Source organism: Phacochoerus africanus, chromosome 16 (assembly GCF_016906955.1).
Source record: "Phacochoerus africanus isolate WHEZ1 chromosome 16, ROS_Pafr_v1, whole genome shotgun sequence".
In the NCBI taxonomy this organism is placed as follows: domain Eukaryota; kingdom Metazoa; phylum Chordata; class Mammalia; order Artiodactyla; family Suidae; genus Phacochoerus; species Phacochoerus africanus.
Genome location: NC_062559.1, coordinates 2,965,439 through 2,985,411, shown reverse-complemented (window position 1 = coordinate 2,985,411; position 19,973 = coordinate 2,965,439). Strand labels below are relative to the sequence as shown.

The window sequence follows — 19,973 nt, the reverse complement described above, 5'->3', positions numbered from 1 at the left end:
ACCGCACGAGGCCCGCGCTGCCCCTCCCTGACCACCTCATCTTGGGGACCTCGACCTCGCCCCCAGCCACCCCTGCCAATCACTCTCTGGACTGCGGCCGGCTGACAACTCAGATTCACCTCCAGGGCCCTGGTGGTAACACAGAGGGCGTGACAGACAGAGCTAACGAGGGATGGAACGGGCAGCTGCTGCCCAGCTGCGCGGGACGGGCACCATGCAAACTTCAAAACGCCAGCTCCACCTCTCACTCCAGCACACACTTCTCAGGACACACCAGAAACCCCAGCCGTCTTGCCGGAGAATCCCATGACCCGGGCCAGCCGGGCCGCCCTAAACTATCTGGACCAAACTCGGCGCGCGGGGCAGGAGGTGTCGGGGCACGGAGCCCTCCGCTCCGCCACCCACCTCCACACCGCTCACCCAAACGCGCCAAGCTCTGACCGCCAGGCTGCCAGGGACCCACCACCCTCGGATCCCCTCCCTGGCCTGGACCCCACCGTGCCCACTCTCGCTAACATGCTGGCCAGGGTCCTAACCAGCTCTGGCCGCACGGCCTTCCCAGAACTGGGTGTCTGTCGGAACCTCGTCCCCGTAAAGCCCTGCCCACGTCTCTCCCCTGTGCTCTGCCCGCTCTGCTCACCCCTGCCCCCCGTGTTTCAAGGACCAGGACTATCCATTAGCCACTGCTTAGCCCGAGGCGGGGAGGGAAGGGCGTTTTTAATCTTTTATGCATCTTTAATGGCCACCACTACCAGACTTGGGTAGGGGGCTGTGATTTACAATAAGAGGAAGCATTTGGTGACCCCGACTAAAGGCCCCCCACCCCCACCCCCTTTCCGTCTCCACCCACTCCGCGCACTAATTCAGGGCTTTCTTTCCTTGGGGCTCAGCACAGGCAGGCCTACACTGGGGTCTTCAGAGCCGCTGTTCCTGTCACCTGCACCGCTGTGCCCTCACAGTCCTCCAGGACCCACCTGGATTTAAGCTCATCAACACCTGCAGCCGCGAGAGGCCCTGCTGCTCAGGTTTGTCTGCATCACTAAAACCGGGGCGGGGCACTTGTCTTTCTTTCCCAGGGACCATAAAAATGCAGACACACCCCTGACCACCTTCCCTCCGTTAAATTAAAACTATGGCTTCTTCAGCAAGCGAAATGGACTTAGTGTGTGTTATTCACCTCCTGCAAGGTCACCCCAGGCACCTAAGGACTGGGTGGCAGACCGCCGCTTCCGCGGCCCCCAACGAAACGGAGCAAGAGGGGAAGGAAGCCGCTCTTCCAGGACAGCACTTGTCACCGGTGTCCCAGGGCCAGCTCAGCAGGCAGAGCCCCACCTACGTGCCTGCTGTCACCCTCTTCTGCAGAAGTTACGACGCGGGAATACGTGCGTGCACACGTCCACGCACACGTACAAGGCGTAACACCAGTTCTCGTGCAGACAGACACTGCTGCTGACGCGGCTGCAGTGAGGAGGCGGCGAAGGCCGCGGGAAGCTGTGCCCCGCCGCGGGGCCGCCCGTCCTCTCGAGGGACTTACGTGGGCCACGTTGGGGGGCCGGCTCATCTGCGGGATGTCGGCGCTGTTGGTGATGTTCCGCAGCGTCCGCACGGCCGGGCTCCAGGCGGCCATCGCCTCGGGCCTCTCGGAGCCCGGGAGGGCCTGTCCCGGGGCCACCAGGCTCCCGCGGACCTCGGGAGGCAGGACGCCCCCCGGGACCGGCGGCACGTTGGCACACAGGTTAATGAGGCCGGGCTCCTTGCCGGGCGGCAGCCGGCGCTTGGCGGCCGCCAGCGGGGGCACTTCCGCCGGGGTCCAGTTTAAGTTCCTCTCTTGCTTTTCGGGGGAGGAATCTGAAGAATCGTCGAACATCAGCTCCCCCTGGGACTTCTCGGCGTTCGCTTTGGGTGAAAACTGCGGGTCACCTGCAGGGGAGCCTCCCTGAGAACTGGCGGGGCTCGACTTCTCGTCGCTACTGGCCTCGTTTGCGGAGTCTTGCTCCTCATTTTCTACCTCCTCCTCCTCCTCCTCCTCCTCCTCCTCATAAATAATGAGCCGAGGATGGTAGAGCGCCTCGTCCTTCTTGGCCTTCTCCGAGATGCAGTCCAGCACCCAGTCGGGGGTCACGATGCTGATACCCGCTCTCTTCAGCGCACACGCGTACTTCTCCTGCAAGTGAAGCACACACACACACACAGACAAGGTGGCAGGTTCTACAGACTTCCTGGGACGGCGCAGCCCCAGACACAACCTGAGCTGTCACTGCCCCTCCAGAGGACACGAGACAAAAGGAACCACATCCAGGGGTCACAGGACGGCCTCCTGCCTGCCGGCAGCGGCCCTCAATGACTTTGTTTCAAAGGCTATTTGAGATGCAATATGTGGAGCTAGGAATCCTGGGGAAGCTCACAAAACGCACGACCGCCACCGCCTCTACAGCTGTCACTGCCTGATGCCCTGTGCCAAGCGTGACCGGACAGAGGCCCGCGGGAGTCACGGAGTGTGGGGACAGCTCCCCAGTCATCCTACATAGGACACGAAGTCGCAGTAATTCTGACTGAGCCAGGCTTCCAGCTTAGTTCCCAACAGGAAGTAACATGCAGCAGGAACGCCAGCGCCACGTCCCGCAGGCACAGACTGCGGGCGGCAGGTGGGGCCCCCGTGGCCGAGGGCACAGGAGAAGCAGGTACCCCTGGAAACCCATGCCCTCCTCCATAACTAAGCGACATACTTTTTCTGCGGATTTTGTTATTAAATTCCTTCATGCTTCTCAATTTCAATGAAAACTTACCAAAAAATTCAAGAATACAAAAGATAGTTTCATCATACCATTTATATATTTTCTCCATGAATTTATCAAAAAATGCAAAAAAAGAGCTCACTCTTAAAATATATATTTACTTTCATGTGTAGTCAGCTAGCCTATTTGACAAAGCCACTCTTTTTTGTCTGTCTTTTTAGGGCTGCACCTGCGGCGTATGGAAGTTCCCAGGCGGGAGTTGAATCGGAGCCCCAGCTGCCGGCCTATGCCACAGCTCATGGCAACAGCAAATCCTTCAACCCACTAAGGCCAGGGATCGAACCTGTGTCCTCATGGATACTAATTGGGTTCGTTACTGTTGAGTCATGATGGGAACTCCTCCACTCTCTTCATACACTGCCTCAAATTTTAAGTAGATTCTTTAAAAGTATTCACTCACTGTTTAAGATGTTAGAAAGATTTCACTTCCCTTAAACTAGCTACCTAAAATCAAATGATTTTTAGCCCTAAGTCAATATTGACATAAAAAGAACCACTACGCTATTTAACCAAAGCATACTAACCTCTAAAATTGTTATGTAAAATAGAATTTTTTTTTCTTTTTTCTTTTTTTGTCTCTTAGGGCTGTACTGGCGGCATATGGAGGTTCCCAGGCTAGGGGTCGAATCGGAGCTGTAGCTGCCTGCCTATACCACAGCCACAGCAACGTGGGATCTGAGCCGCATCTGCGATCTACACCATAGCTCATGGCAGTGCCAGACCCTTAACCCACTGAGCGAGGTCAGGGATCGAACCCGCGCCCTCATGGATGCTAGTTGGGGTTGTCAACTGCTGAGCCACAAAGGGAACTCCAGAATTTTTTACTTAAGCAGATTTGTAAGATTCACCCCAAATTTTCACAGAATAAGTTTTCCTTGAACTGGGTGGCTTACTAAGTTACAGCCAAATTCACTGGCTCAAAATTTATTTTCTTGCCAGAAAATCAGCATGATGAACAGCTTCGAAGATTCTACAGAAGGGGACCTGCTGGCCAGGAGGCTGGGTCAGCGCCCAAGAAGGAAACGGAGTGAACAACTGACGTGTGTAAGCTCTGCCCACTCAGGAGACTTTTCCACTGGGAACACAGGCTACTTAATTCTCAACACAGTTACAAACAGGGCTTCACGGGGAGAAAATCGTTCCATTCCCACAACAGAGTCTCCACCTCTGTGGGGCTCAGGATCCGCGGCTTCTCCGCTCGGCAGGCTTGGCCTGACTCGGTCTGGGGGCTGGACGGCTTGTGCTGCCCCGGGGACCCCGTCTGGGGACCCAGGACCCCTTCGGCCCCCCCCGCCCCAGCGCTGAGGGAAGAGCCTGTGCGTACGGAGGAGAGATGGTTTTAAATGTTCTGGATGCAGGACAGGACAATGGGAACCTCACCGAGTGCGGATCCATAACCATGCTCGGGGCGAGCCTCGTCAAATCTTGCGGAGGGGACTGCAAACACGCATTTTCACAATAGAAAATGCACTGCAGCTTTGGAGAAATTGAAAGGCACCTCTAGAGATTCAAAAAACTAACCTACTTTCTCCATGAAATAAACCCCAAATTCTTGGTATTTAAAAGTCACATCTGGCTCTACACAAAACGTATGATCCTCTCGCATCCTGTGTGGACTAAAGCTGTATGTAATTAACATAAGCTCCTTAGCATCGGCGTTTGGAAACGGAACACCGTTCACGGGAGAGACGTGCCAGGAAGACGGGTGACGCTGGACGTGCTGCAGGGCCTGCAGAAGGAGCACGTCCGCCAGCCGCTTACCCCCTTGGGCTCTGGAACCACCAGGTGGGTGCACTTCTTGTTGAGGCTCAGCTGGCAGCTCCCTCCGTGGAAGGTCAGCATGGCCCACAGAGCGCTTCTGTCCTCAGGTGACACCTGGCGGGAACCAGAAACAAATCTCATCACGCGTCCCCAGCTCTGCTCACCCACTCACTCGGCGATAAAACCCACTGGGACCGCGTGACAATTCTGTCTGATCTGCCCTCTCCCTCCTCAAAGGAAATTCACCTGAGAGCACTGGTGGGAAAAACAAGCTTTCAGCTGCACTTGTTATAATGGAAACTTTTGTTCCCAGCGTAAGTTTTATACACATCACTGTTTTGGCCTCGACACCAACACACTGAACGACAACTTACGGCCACACTGCAGAGACTAAACGGAGGGCTGTTCCGTTCTACAACAAAACGAGAGGGAAGAGGACGAGGACATACCACTCCACCTGGCAAGTGTCATTTCTGGAAATGCTTCGATGCAGGAGTATCACAATCATATTTAAGGAACTCCGAATGATAAATGGTAACAAGTAAATACCATCATGAAATGGGTAAAAGAAAGCGAACAACACCGTGTGGGTAAACCTTCCACACACACACACACACACACACACACACACACACACACACACCCCACACACACACACACACGGCAAGCGGAAAAGGGCTGATTCCTAGGCTTGCCTACGCCATGAAGTCCAGACTCCAAAGACAGTGGCTCACGGTGTTCCACGGGCTTTCACGCCCACCACCACACAGCTGCCATTTATTGCCTGCCTACTATGTGCCAGGCATGGTGCCAAGTGCTCCCGGTCCACTCCCAGGCCAGGGCCAAACTCGCAAAAATTACAGCTAACAACTGGAAAAGCTGGCTTAGAAGACCCCGGCCTCCTCCACTCTGCACTTCCCCACCGTTCTCTACTGCTTCTCTAAGGGCAGTGACCCTCAAAAATCATTTCGAAGAAATAAAATCCTAGTCTGAAAGACAAAAGCAGCATTTGAGAAAAGTAAAGGCATTAGTTCTCAGAGAATCGTTTAAATCAGTATTTTTCTAGACAACTTATCATACATGGTAAATGACGGTGAAGAATCCCAAACTTCATCTCCAGTGGTTTTTTACAGCACGGAAAGAGAGCATGTTTTTTCTTTTTAACTGCCTTCATTCAGCTTGCCAAAGACCTAACACTCTGCATCTACTCTCATCCACTTAATAAATACTTCTAGAAATTACTCTGCATTCCGCACGACTCTGCGGCTACTAAGAACAACACATGACTTTTATAAAATCAATTTAAAAATCATTACTTTATACCTCCTTAGTAAGTCAGTGTTAATTTCAGAAGACTGGCTCAAGCGATGTTACTTTTATTAGAAACTTTCATAAAATCATTTACCTGCCACAGCATCTGGAAGTGAGATTTAATTACGTAACACAGATGAGTCCCAGGAATCATTATATACTTTCTTAAGAGTGAAATAAAAAACATAACCTAGACACGCCCCTATGACAAAGATGAGGCCACAGGTGCTTAGGTACTGTCTCTGTCCCCCTGGCTGCAGCAGCCCCAGCCCTGGCCCCCACGTGGCCTGAGGCCACAGGCGCGGGATACTGCAGCGGGAAGACCGGGGCCGGGCAGGGCTGCCTGCACTGGCGCAGGATCTCAACTCGGAAGCCCCTCCAACCACTCTCCACGGCCGCACATCTGGGTTAAGTGTCTGACACGCACCCGGCTCTTTCAGCGGCTCTGTGTCCGTGCAGTTAAGAGTTAAGAACGCTCTTTCCACCCCACAATGGTAACCACGGTTACCTGGGGGGAGAGGATTATGGGAACATCTGACTGTTCTTCTTTATACTTTTCTGTAGTTTCCAAATGTTCAAGGGCATTCATTTTATAACTGGGGAAACGTACTTTTTTCAAAAAAGCCATCTTCCTAAATGACAGAAGCCTGGAGGTCTCCTCGACGCCTCAGGGCTGGCCTCTCACAGCTTCCAGACGCCCGACCCTGGCCCGAGCCCTGGTCCTGCTCCCCCGGCTCCGCAGCCCCTGCCAGCCCGAGCTCAGCCCTGCGGCCCCTGCGCGCCCACCACCAGCTGCCAGCCGCCCACACCTGGACGCGCGCCCCTGCGCAGCTCTGAGCCAAGGAGACAACTTCACCTGCGGCCCGCAGGGGGCCTCCTCCTCCGCCGGCCTCCCCATCAGACACCCCTGCGCTGCAGCTCCCTTAGCTTCCTGCCTGGTCTCACCCACCAACCATCGTCCTACGCATGAGAGGCTCATCTGAAACTGCGGGGTCTCTGACGGTACCCAGCACAGCCGAGGCCCATGGGTAGGCAGTCAAGAAATTTCTGTGGATTGAGATACAGGATGAAAGAAAAGGGCTTGGCCGTTTTAATCTTCCGGAGTGAACCGACAGCCCTGGCCAGGCTCTCCCTCAGACTCGCAGCCTGTGCCCACCACCTACCCAGCACGTTAGCACAGAGGCCTGGGTCCCCATCAGTACCGGGTCAGAAGGCAGCAGGTGCTGTCTCCCGACTTCTGCTGGCACAAGCGCCCTTCCCTACCTCTCCCTGGAGCTGGGCAAGACTCCACAGAGTTCCAGCTTGTGTCAACACCCTGACGGGAAAAGGCAGGAGGTCCCTGAGCGCCACCAAGCTAGACAGTCCTTCCGTGACATGGGGCCCCGCTTGGCGCAGGTCAACCGTCCCGAGCGCCCTCCAGGAGCAGCTCCCACGCCTGCACCCCTCCGTCCTGGCGTGACTGTTCACACGTCAGCTCCCCTCTAGATGCACCCCCAGCTGAGGGGAGAAGCTGGCCCTCTTTCACCCGCACCCTCGGGCATCGCTTCTGCCACAAAGTATCACCAGGCATTTGGGGAACCAAAGGCCTCGAGCTGCACACCAGACACAGGTTTGTTAATACCTCTTATAACTGCATTAACCCTTCCAGCGACTACGAGGTATCTGTCCCCAGTACGCTTTTCTGAACCAGAGGTCCCTCCGGACCACCGAGTAAAGCCCTCCCATCCTCTGAACAACTTCTGTTCGGATGAAGCAGGGCTTCCTTTCCGCCCTCCGTGCTGAACTCACTGACGAACTGCAGTAAACGGGCCACGAAGCTCATGCTCACCTGGGCTCGGCTTCGCGTCCGTGGCCCGTCTGCTTCCAAGGACGTCGAACGCGGTCAGAGTCCTTGCTAACGTCACCCTTCGGTCCTCCCCAGCCCTGGCGGCCCCCAGGATGAGCTCTGCACCTGGGCCCATCCACCTGCACGGTCGCTGCCCAGACCGGGTTCCACCTGAGAGCCGCACGGCCACGCGGTCCCCCGCTTCCTCCGCTCTGCCGCTGCCTCCCGCTGCTGACCTCGCTGCGGGCTTCTCGACCTAGAATCCGAGATCTACCCGGACGCCGAAGCCTGCCAGCCAGCCAGAGCCAGCCCAGGGCCCGCTCCTGAGGCACCGCACCATCACCTGGGCGCCCCCTGCACCCCCAAAACGAGAACAAACCGGGCAAGTCGGACCTCATCCTTGGTTCTAAAAAGCACACCCCACTCCTCCCTCCACCGCCACCTCTGTCTCCAATCCCCTAACTGGGCTCCTCTCCCTCCCCGCAGAGACTGGTCACCCTCAGCCGGCCGGCCCCACCACCCCAGACCCAAGCAGGCTCCCTGCAACTGCGTTATCATCCCTCGAAGATCAGGTTCCCCTCTACTCCCAGGTCCGGCCAGGCTTCCCAACAGAATCGCAACGTCACCTGATCAGGGCCCTCCCTGCGGAGCGCCCGCCACAGGGTCCAGCCCGCAGGGGTCCACAGTGAGCGCGGCCTCTCCCTGCACCGCAGCACCCTCGGGTCACCAGGACCTCCCACCTCTGCCTGCGCCTCAGGCCCACGGGGGCCTCCCTCCCTCGGAGCCAGCCTGAACCGACTCTCCACCTCGGGCCTGAAGGTCGTGCCTTCCCCTGCTGTCCAAGCCCTGCCCTCTCTGCCGAGCTTCCAGCCCCCAGGCCAGTGCTACCACAGGACTGCAGAGGGTTGCAGCCTGTTTCTGTTTCCCGAATGTTCTACGGTAAACACCAGCAATCCAAGGTTAAATTCATAAGGAAAACCGTAACGCGGGATCCTGCTGGCTCCTGGACCCAAGTGCCCAGTCGTCTCAATTTTCTGCCTACTGCTGGTTCTCTGCGCATCCAGCCTGGGTGCCAACTCCCCTGTCCCCTGGCTCCATCTGAAACGCCCTCTTCCCTCCCCTCGGCACTCCGGCTCTGCCCACGGCTTCAGGCCCACTCAGACCCTTCAAGGCTCTCCTGACCCTGCCATCCACACCGCGGGCGCCTTCTCCAGACTCGCACGTTAACGCCTGTGCCCCAAAGGACAGAGCATGCAGGTGCCCTAGGCACAGCAGACCCTCCTCTGTGCAGCGCACTGGGTGACAGCCCTTCACAGGGCTCCAGGCTCCAAGATGAAAGAGCTCTCCAGCGCCAGCCTCGCACACCTAACGGTGTCTAATTTCCTGCTTTAAAGCCCTCGCATTGGCTGCTATATCCACATACTCCTGAGTTTCTTCTGATCCCCAAGTCAGGTTGGCCACATACCTTACCGCTCTGGCCCTGATCCCTGAATACCCCCCCACAGGACGTCCTGCCCCTGGCCTGTTCCTCCCTCCCTGGAGAGTGGGCTCGGAACCGCTGAACGCAGACATCCAATCAAGAGAAAGATAATTAAATGCAAAATTTACATTCTAGCGCAAGTACTCTGCGTTTGTGCATAAGGAGTAGTAATAATAAAATGTTTCCATTTTAAAAACTTCTTTGATGTTTATTATAAATGTGGAACATAGACAAGTATAAAGAAAACAGTAAAAACTACATGTAACCACAACACATCATTAAAATGTTTTCGTTTTAACCAACTTCAAAGATCATCACCAGGTACACACAAATTTATAACAAAGATATGAAACACAATGAAAGACACAGGGCCCGCAAAACTCTCACTCTTAGCAGGGAAATAAAAAAGCAGTATTTCAAGAATCTCTATTAAATCAGTATAGCAAAAACAAGAGAGGATTTTATGATTTAAAAAAACTTGCAGAATTTACAAGAGACCCAACAACGCAGTAAGAGGAGGGATTTCGGCGGTGCCCTCGCGTGTGAGGCTGAGTCTGGCCAGCAGGCTCTCAGCATGAAACTAAGCACGGCCCGGCTCCACAATCCTGTCACAAAGGCCTAAGAAAAAGGCAAGATCAAAATCACCCACTGTCTGCCGCGACGCCCCGTTGTCCGAGGCTTCCGAGGCTTTGGCAAAACCATCGCCCCGAGGGACCCAACGCTGCAGAGGGAGGAGGCCCGCGGGGTCAAAGACAACGAGGGCGCCCCAATGCACCGGCCCTGTCCCGAGGCCACACATTTCAAAGCAACCATTCTACGGACCCCAAAGGACGAGTATAAACACCCCCAGCCTGGTGTGTTTCGAGTAACTGCCTGAGGTTAGGTTCTGTTACCTGGGGGTGGGGGACAGAAGACACACGAACACACACTGAACGGTCACTTTCCTCCACCCAGAGCTCAGCACCGTTAGCGCTTCGGTCCCTCTTTCAGATGTGTCTTCTATTTTTTCATTTGGCTGATGCCACACCGTACAGAACTATGTTCTAGCGCCCCCCCTCCCCTCGGCGAATAGCTCCCAGCTCTTCACGCGTGTTCCTCAACCTTCACAACTGGCGACAGAGCGCGGCCCCCACGTACACGTACAGAAGCGGTTTCTTAACCAGTTCCCGTCGCGGATGCCCTGTCTCCAGTTTTACCTTATAAATAATGCTGTGCTCAACACCTTGAAACATCCATCTGCCCTTATCTCTACCGACTCGGGATAACTTTCTAACCACAGGAGCCCCGCAGGGGAAAACCAGAGTCCTCTATGGCTCGGACGGGGCTCAGCTTTTCTGTGTCTGCAGGATGGAGACGCGTCTGCAGCTCCAGCAGCACTGAATGCACTGTTACAAATTTAATAAGCAGAAATTCTTATCTCAGTGCTATTAAAATGTCCATGCCTATTTTATAAAGTGTATCAAAGGTCCTGTGGTACTCGTAATCCCTCTTCATCAAAAAGTTATAAATTCATTTTCCTGCCTTATCTACTGGTCTTATTTTTTTTCTTACTGATCTGCCTAAGTTCCTTATTTATTGAAAAGTTCTCTGCCTTTATTTCTGAATGAATTCTCCATCATCTTTTAATTTCATTCTTCTTGGGGTTTTTTTTCATATTCAGGTTTTAAATCCTTGTCATTCTTTAGACTAGAAAGACCATTTTCACCCATTAAAGCTTTAGATCTTAGGACGAAGCATGAATCTTTCCATAATTCTAAGGGTGTTACAAGGTCACACTCAATATGCAGTTGAGTAACGAGCACCTCTAACAAACAGGTTGTAAATAAATCCCACCACGTGTTATGTGTAAATAACAAGAGTAAATGCAGCTTACCTGAGAGAGGCAGGCAGTGATTCCAAAAAATATCTGACACGACTCCGGGGAAAAACCATTAACTCTGTTTCACGGTTATTAAGATTCCAATGAAATGAGATGAGGGCAACCCACTCCTCTACGTGCTCAGCTGGACACGGCCCGCCCTCTCCTTCCCAGTCCATCCTCTCAGGGCAGAAAGAGGCAGACCGGTGACCAGAGAAGAGTGCGGGGCAGCCTGGCCAAGAGACCAGCCGACAGCGCAGGGAGCTGGGAGGGTTTCTGTAAAGTCCGTCTTCCAAATGAATCTCTCCACTTACAGCATCCACAAAATGGGCACAGCACACTCACGGGGCAAACATCTGAGCCCAGATGCGAGCGAACCACGTACACATGTAGAAAAGTGTACACACACACACACACACACACACCCCGGCAGAGCAATTACTTTAAAAACAAACGCAAAGTCTTAGATTTATTTGCACAGGGACACTGGCACGACTGTTCTATCACACAGGAGAACTTTCACAAAAGAACCTGAGTTCTAGCTGCGCCATCACCTCTCTCTGAATCTGGGCTCGTTTCCCCGTTAGAACAAGCGTCAGAACATGTGCTTCCCAAGATGCTACCCAGTCTGGAGCCCTGACTTGGAAAACCTGCCACCTGCGTTTTTTTTCTTTTTTGTCTTTTGTCCTTTGGGGCCACAGCCGCGGCATATGGAGGTTCCCAGGCTAGGGGTCGAATCGGGGCTGTAGCCACCGGCCTATACCACAGCCACAGCAACGCGGGACCCAAGCCGCGTCTGTAACGTACACCACAGCTCAAGTCAATGCCAGATCCTTAACCCACTGAGCGAGACCAGGGATCGAACCCACATCATGGTTCTTAGTCGTATTCCCTTCCGCCGCGCCACGACGAGAACCCCCGCCTGCTGTTTCCTCAGAGCTCAGGCTGCCAGGCACGGGACACCAGGCTCCACGTAAACAGCCACGACCTCCAGGCCTGCCCTTTGTCACCCACTCAAAGCAAACATGCCTTTTAAGGATCTGGACTGTCTAGAATTCAAATGGGATAAAATACTACTTCTCTTTCCCTGCAGGAGAAAGGTACACCTACGGAGAAAAAAGATCAGACTACAAACCCTCCTGCAACCTGGGAAGTCTGCACAGGCTGACTGAGAAATCTTACACAGACCTGAGCCCGCTGCCTGCACCCAGCACCTCGCTTCAGCCCATCACCCAGGGCCTGTCTCCAACCTCCTAGCTCAGCTCTGCGTCCTTCTGCTCGCAAAGAACTGGGGGAAGTGAAGAGTGTGCCGCCTAACCACGTCCTGGGAGTCCCCTTTCTGTGCCTTTAACCGTTTTTGAGCTCAAACAAGACGACAATGTCTTAGGAAATTTGAGGACACAATCCAGGACAGAACCAGCCTCTTCTCAAAGACACCCCTCCCTCTCCCAGCCTTTCTCCCCTGTGTTTACAAGGAAAACAAACAAAACTCAAACACCTAAAAAAACCAAAGCCAAAGACAAACTAGGAGCCAATTTCCTTTACCTTTAGACTGTGGAGGAGGAATCCTGGAATTTCGGAAATGGAGTTGCTAAAAGTTCCGCACATCCTCCAAGAAGTGCTTATAAAGGGCTATGTTCTCTGTTTACTTGCGGTCCCCTATAAATATTTAATTCAGTCAGATTCCTTCTATCTGCACCGATTCAATACAAACGCATTTGCAGGAAGTGCCTGGCACAGCCGCAAAGCAGGGTCGATGGCATCACCTCTGCCGGGACCTCAACACCGTATGACGTCAGCTGCTCTCAACAGAGGCGACTTCCAAAATCAGACAGTGCCTGGAACGACTCTCCACGGAAGTGTGACATTTTCAGGGTGAAACAGGGGCCACGAGGCCTACAACACAAAACAGCAGCCCGCAGAGTCCTCATTCCTGCCGCCTGCTTGTGTGTGTTGGGGGCGGGGGGGCTGTTCTAAAGTCACACTCGGGAGCTGCTGAATGAATGCATGTTTGAGGAAGCTCCTGGGGGGCAGGAATGAGGTCTGGTTGGGCCCTCTGTTTTCAGAACCCAGCCCAGAGCAGGGCTCAGCACGTGCACTGAATTAATAAACCTTCCGTCCACCGTCGTCAAAAAGAACAACAATCCACGACACACAACTCAGACCTTCCCGATGGTCTCTTCCCAAACCACTCCCTGAATAACTCACTTGGTCCACACAGACTTCGACTCTCAGAAACGGTCCACCTACGAGACCACAAACACCGTCTGCGCCAGAGATGAGAAAACTGAGGCCCGGGGGGCCGGGGGCGCTGAAGCCAAGGCACAGGAGCACCAGAACCTGCACCCGGGGCCCAGCCCAGGGTGCCTTCCACACAGCCGGCCCCCCCCCCCACAAGGAATGACAAGCGTCAGCACCCAGGACGGCAGAGAGGACGGACCGCGCAGGACGCAGGACAGAGGGCCCTAGACACCCTGCGCCCCGACTGAGGCATCCCTGCAGGAAGGGAGCACCCACCTCAGCCTCCCACCCAGTCCTCCCTTCCCCGAAAAGGATACGGCAGGAGAGCTCCACACTGCACGGACAAGATCACCCAGGAAGGCTGAAAAAGAAAAGTTAACACAGATCAAAAGACAGCACCAATTCCCATTCAAAGTGACAGTGTGTTACTCGCGGTGCCCCTGGAAATGAAAGGCTGGCTGTTAAAACTGTTCACAAAGCATTAACGTCGCAGTGTTGGGGCAGCAGAAATTCCAGTTGACAGCCAGTCACTGGTGCCCAGGGGAACAGCCCAATCGTAGAATGAAATATCACCAGATCTTCAACAATTACCCTGTGCGGAAATTTAAATGTTAGGCTCTATTACTGCTCACACCTCTAGGGCGGCAAGAAACCCAGGCCTCATGACTGGGGCCCGCCTGACCCCCATCCAAGCTTCCTGCTGGAACCCTGAACCCCGTCAGGCTAAATCCCCAAGTTTTTGTTTTGTGCGTGTGTTTTTTTCCAGTGAAGGCAAATAGATACAACGTTTGTGCATCACAAAAAGTACTTCCGTCTCGTAATGCCCCCCTCCACCCTTTTTGGCCAAACACCCTGCACACAGAAGTTCCTAGCTCAGGGATCGAACCTGTACCAAGGCTCTACAGCAGTAATAATGCTGGCTCCTTAGCCCACTTCGGGTAATCTTTTTATGAGCAGCAAAACTCAGATTAAAAACCTTAGATTAATTATTACCTTTGTAAGTAATTTATATTACTGAAAAATCATCTCATCTCTCTGTTTAATTTATTTTTTATTTTACGACTGCACCCTTGGTGTATGGAGCACCTGGGCCTGGGATTGAACCCACGCCTCCACAGCGACCCAAGCCGCTGCTGTCAGGTTCCTAACCAACAGTGGGAACTCTTCTATGTAACTGTTAAAATTTACATCACTCATCATCCTGACAGTTCTACTTCACAGAATTACTATGGAAGGGTATTTTAACACCACATTCAGCCAACTAACTTCCAGAAACCTTAGCCAACTGAAACATACATGCACATCCATGTCTCACGCATCACGTAAACCTTGAAAGAAACTTAGACAACTGAGTAACCCTTCACCATTTTTCAGGTAGCATCGCCAATTTCTTAAAAGTAAGTTTACGGAAGCGTAACGTGTGTGACCAGGCTGCAGAAATAACAGGCATGTTGTAAAGACTAAGCCCACCTGGGCTGCTTACTGCACGACGCCGTGTTACTGACCCAACGTTCCGACGCCCTTGCTGGATCAAGCGCCCCCAGCTCAAGGGCCCACCCGCGCACTTTCTCCGGGGTCCCTCACTCACTCGGAGTCCTGGGGACAAGCCCCGGTCAGAGCTCAGACCCTCGGGGTGCAGACCCCTCCTACCTCCACGACGCCTTCCCGTCTCCCCGTGGGCCGGGCCGTACTCACAACACTAACACCAGGGCCCTCGGGGCCTTGGCTGCAGGCGGAGCACCGGGTGGCTCTCCTGAAACCCTGACTGCTGGTCCCCCCGCTGTCCGGCGTCCAGGAGGATTTTCGGAGCTTAGGTCAAGGCGCTGTCCTACAAGCTGGATGGTGAGGGCATGGCGCTTCCTGTGCCCAGGGGAAGAGGAGTGACCGCAGGCAGCTCTAGGAAGGACCTGAGAAGGGGCTGACACTCTCGACAGGCACCCTCAGGGCGCCACGCAGCATCCCCCGCAAAGTGGCCCCCGGGGGGCTGGGGGAAGGTAAGCCTGGGAGCCATCACAACCCACCAGAGCAGCACCACCCGAGGCCTCACCCAGGTTCAGTCTCCTAAGATAATGTGAGTTAAGACGGAAAACACTAAAGCAGAAAGGGAGAACTAGAAACGCCCAGGAAGAATGAGCTGTTTACCCCAAAGGCAAACGACCACATAGAAACAGAAACCCACTGCATGTCAGCAAAATTAGCATTTCCAATGACACTCCAGGGCCACCAAGGAAAATATTTCCATCAAAAAAATCACTTCTGGGAGTTCCCATTGTGGCCCAGTGTGTTGAGAATCCGACTGCAGTTGGATGGCTGGGTTGCTATGGAGGCGTGGGTTCAATCCCTGGCCAGGTGCAGTGGGTTAAAGGAGCTGGTGTTGCCACATCTGTGGCACAGGTCGCACCTGGGGCTTAGATTCAGCCCCCGGCCCAGGAACTTCCATATGCTGCAGGTGTGGCTGTAAAAACAAATAAATACATAGAAAATTTTAAAAAGGCTTGGTGTCTAAAGACGTCTTAAGCATCTTTTCAAATATGTGAAAAACAGATGTGTCTCCAGGCAAAAGGATGCCTTGCTTAGAAGTTACCTGTCAAATTCAACGTTAAGGGAAAGACCAAGGAAAGTGCGCTTAAGAGAACCAGGCCTCTGCCTCGATCAGCTGCCAAGGGCGGCCCTCACGGGAACGGCTGCGGCGCAGCACCATCCTGGAGTGCGCACAGGCTGCTGGATCAGTTCTGGAAAATGCCCTCATCCTGTCATGCAACGTTGTCATCCCCGAACAGGACAGGGGCTGCCACGAAGTGAACACAGGCTGGAAGCGATGAAGGAACAGCATGCCTGGGAGTTGTTTTAAAACACTGCAGCTGAAGGCAGGCAAGCAGGACGGGGACAGAGGAACCGAGACAGGCCAAACGGGGCCGCAGGAGGAGCTAAGTGTCGGCGATTCCTACGCAGCAGCCGCGTCGCAGTGTAAAATGCCCCTGCTGTGTAAAATGAAGGGGCTCGGCGACCTGGCAGGGACCAGCCGCCGTCCCGCAGGGTCCCTCACACCGGAGCCCGCAGACAGAACAGCCGTCCCGGTGACGCTCCCCCCGGCGGTGCTCGACGGCTCCGGCCTCAGGGCTGGGGACACACGCAAGGGAGCCTTGCTGGTGTTTGCTGCCCTGTTTTTTTTCTTCAGTGTTTCAGTTTGGACGACTTATATCTAAGTATAAACATATACGTACATTACGTGACGTCATCTTACACAAGAATCTCGTCTCGGGGTGATAAAGGGGGTATTGCAAAAGATTCGCTATGAAGAGGGGCTTGAGGGCTCCGCCAGATTTCAGGGCGCTGCTGTAAGCAGTTTGGAGCAAGGGCCTGGCTGCGCTTCTCAGGTTTGCTGGGAAAGGCACACAACACATGCGAAGCCCGGCTGATAAGCAGCTCCAGGCCTCTGTCTGAGAGGAAGAGTCGGCAGGAAGGGAAAGGAGGCACCCCAGGCCCCACGGCTGCCAAAGAGGAGACGCGAACCACAGACCAGACGGGCCCAAGCCACGGCAGGTGGAACAGGCAGGAACCTGCGGACAGCCATGTGCCCCACGTGCCCGCTGCGCTCGTCGCGGCAAACGGCAGTCATGTGGAAGGCCCAGCAGTCTCGGGAGGGTTTGGTTTACACGAGTCTCCTGTGAGGCAGATCCGTTTTCAGGTTTATCTTCAAAAAGTCAGGTTCCTAAGCCTGCACGAGTCCGTTTGGGCCCCGGGTCCCGGGGAGGGTCAGGACTTGCCAGCAGCACGCTGGCATCTCCACTGCCCAGCCCGACTTCACGGCGCTCTTCCCTGACTCCTACCTCTCGTTACGAAGCTGCAATAACTTTCTCACTGAATTGTTTTTAAGGCAACACACGCGATAGCACGAAGAAGGGGGAAACCGGGCACCACTTAAAACAAACACGTGATGTGGTGGAGGACGAGGAAAAGCCCTCAAGAACCAAAATAACACAGTTACCTTCAAAAGCCCCACATTTAAGCGCCCTCAGTTCAACTACCAGCCGCAGCAAAGCAGCACACAGGGCAGATCAGCAAAATCCCAACGACTCGCCCAATAGCTGCGGCCCCACTTTCAGGCACAAACTCCCCACAGGTCAGGCTGGACAGCGGTGCAGGGAGCCAGCGGGGCTCAGCGGGATGAGCGGTCCCTGTGGCCCTTTTTGGAAAGCAGGGACCCGGCCCACACAAGGCAGGGGCCCCTCAACTCCTCCACCGGGAATCAGGACCACCTGCCAGTGCAGGCGGGGGGCCGGCTCCCAGCGCTCCTGCGACAGGCCTCGGCCTGCCTGCAGAATAGACACATGTTCTTAGGAAAATCCACCTACGTCCTTTGGTTCAGGCCAACGCGTCCACGCCCCACGAGACGTCTCCCCCGCTTCGAGAGGTTCGGACAGCGACAAAACGGGGTCAGCTGTGAGGTGCAGGAACCTGGCTGTGGTGTGACTGGTCGTAAAGGGCCTGAGGCTGAGACGGGCCCTGAGACGTCAGAAGAGCTGCCTTCACCCGGTGGCCTCCCACCCAGGCGGCACCTGAGCAAACGCTCTGGCAAGAGCTGCGCTGAAACGTCACGCTGTGTGATAAACAGTAGAGTTAAATTCGCTACCAACCTTTACGACAGGGAGATCGAAGACTTCCCGCGCTTCCCCCACTTCGGGATTGTCCCCGTCTTCCGAGATGATGTGTGAGGCTAGCGCGTTGTAGGACACTTCCTTGGCTTTCCCGGCTTTCAAAAGCTGAATGACCTTGGAAAAAACCACATGAATTAAAACGGAAAACACCCCATTTCATTCTCAATTTATACAAATCACCATGAACAACAAAGATTTCTAATAAACATACACCACGGTGTCCACGTGGGATTAAGACTCTTTCACTGAGTCACATGCAATGAAACACGTGGGGACAATAAAAAGCAGCAAATCTTGATGCGCGGACTGGTCCGTGTGGAGGCGACGGCGAACCACGTACCAGCCAGTCCCCGAGGACGGACGAGGTGAACGCAGCTGAGACCTGGCTAGGACACAACCCACCCAGGTCTACCCTCAAGGCTTGGGGATGCGTGGTTTCCGGTAAGTGGCAAAGTTTCTGCAGAGGAGCTACAGGCGTGGTGTCCTTGTGAATTCAGAGGCATCACCAGGCAAAAATACGCACGCGGTGTGGCATGAGGAGCATTCAACACACCGGGCAGGTGAAGACGATGAGCCCCTCGATGGCAGTGTCACAGGCGTTACGCAAAACCCGCTGGGTTTTACCCCGAAATACAGAGCTGTCTTCTGGAGGCACGGAAAGGTGTGAAGCAGGGAAGCGGCCTGATCAGATCTTACAGGAAGATCCCTGACAGTGTAAGAAGAGCACATGGGGTTGGCTGCAGGACTGGAGCCGGGACGCCTGCTAAGAAACAGCTGTGAACATTCAGGTGAAAGAGGCAGGTAACTAAGCGAAAAGCAGGTCATTAGGGGCAGGAAGCCGATGTGAGAGCACCAGCAAGACTAGGTGCCTCCAAGGGGCCTAAGTGTCGGAGAAACACTGCGGGGATGAGGACTGTGTGTTTGCTTAGGGCACGTCTCTCTTTGGTGCCACTGTGAGGCCTCGAAAGACACCCAGCACGTCTGAGGATGAGACCTGGGCCCCACCTGAGACGGGGCCAAGGCCCAGAGAGCAAATGAGCCCTCAAGCGCCGAGCACAGGGTGGGGAGTGAAACCAACACACGTGAATGCTCTGCATCCACGTTTCGAGGATTCAGAGAATCAAATACCCTGGCTGTAAACTTTTTTTTTTTTTTTTTTAGAAAATACCTTGTTTTGGATCAAAGTGGTTTGCCAAGGACACTTTAAAAGCCCTTAGACTTGATTAACAGTTGAGTGAGTGAACATGACTCCTGTTCAGCTTGGTCCAGGTTTTAAGTAACATTTGGTTCAGGTCCCTCTTAACAGCCAAAGTCCTAAAATGAGGTAGGAAGCGGGGAGGAGAAGAGTGGAGACTGAAGAAAGGGAAATCCGTACTCAGAAGGAAGAAGCCGTCACTCTGAGCTCAGCACCTGTTCACTGTTAAATCCCAAGCCTCTTGACGCTTACCGCAGAAGAAAGGGTGCACCTTGGCAGTCATCCAAGGGGATCTGGTTCCTAAAATACCACCACAGACGCCTCCAGAAGGCCCAAACCAATCGGCCTTCCACAATTCTTTCCATGCCACCCAAGTCTGTTAAGTATCTGTCTCCACTCCTGAGGAGACATCAAGACAGTACAGCCGTCTTTTCCTACACATGAGCTTTAGGAAAGCGAGTAGCCTGAGATTCACCTGAACATTCAATAAAGGTAGGTTCCCACCATGGAAAATTAACATGCTGACGTTCCAACAGATGTATGACTTACAAAAAACTTAGGAAAGGTGACAATATGCTTTGGCCTGAGGTCACACAAGAAAATGCTTCGTGTGACCGTGTTAACAGCGCGTTACCCACACTTACCGTATATTTAGGAAAACCAAGAAACACGAAGTCGCTGGTAGTAAACTTCAAGGCCACACACTAGTTGCAGACGTGCGACCTCAGGTGGCTGCCACACCAGGGGCAGCTAACTGCCCCTCCGCAGCCAGGAACCCAGGCCCCTACTCAGCACCTCCTGCCAAAGTTCCCGTAGCCAACGCGTCCTCGCGGGACCCACTGTTGGCGG

At 54.1% G+C, this 19,973-nt stretch overlaps 1 protein-coding gene across 1 annotated transcript in view; it reads right to left on the bottom strand.

Moving 5' to 3' along the window:
- Positions 1 to 19,973, bottom strand: part of PAXIP1 (PAX interacting protein 1) — a 44,776-nt gene that overhangs the window by 24,196 nt on the left and 607 nt on the right. Inside the window, exons 2-6 of the mRNA XM_047763104.1 lie at positions 17,909 to 18,043; positions 13,589 to 13,632; positions 11,046 to 11,109; positions 4,557 to 4,670; positions 1,535 to 2,164 (exon numbers count right to left, since the gene is read on the bottom strand). Coding sequence (XP_047619060.1) covers positions 1,535 to 2,164; positions 4,557 to 4,670; positions 11,046 to 11,109; positions 13,589 to 13,632; positions 17,909 to 18,043 — 987 coding nt within the window. The remainder of the gene's footprint in view (positions 1 to 1,534; positions 2,165 to 4,556; positions 4,671 to 11,045; positions 11,110 to 13,588; positions 13,633 to 17,908; positions 18,044 to 19,973) is intronic.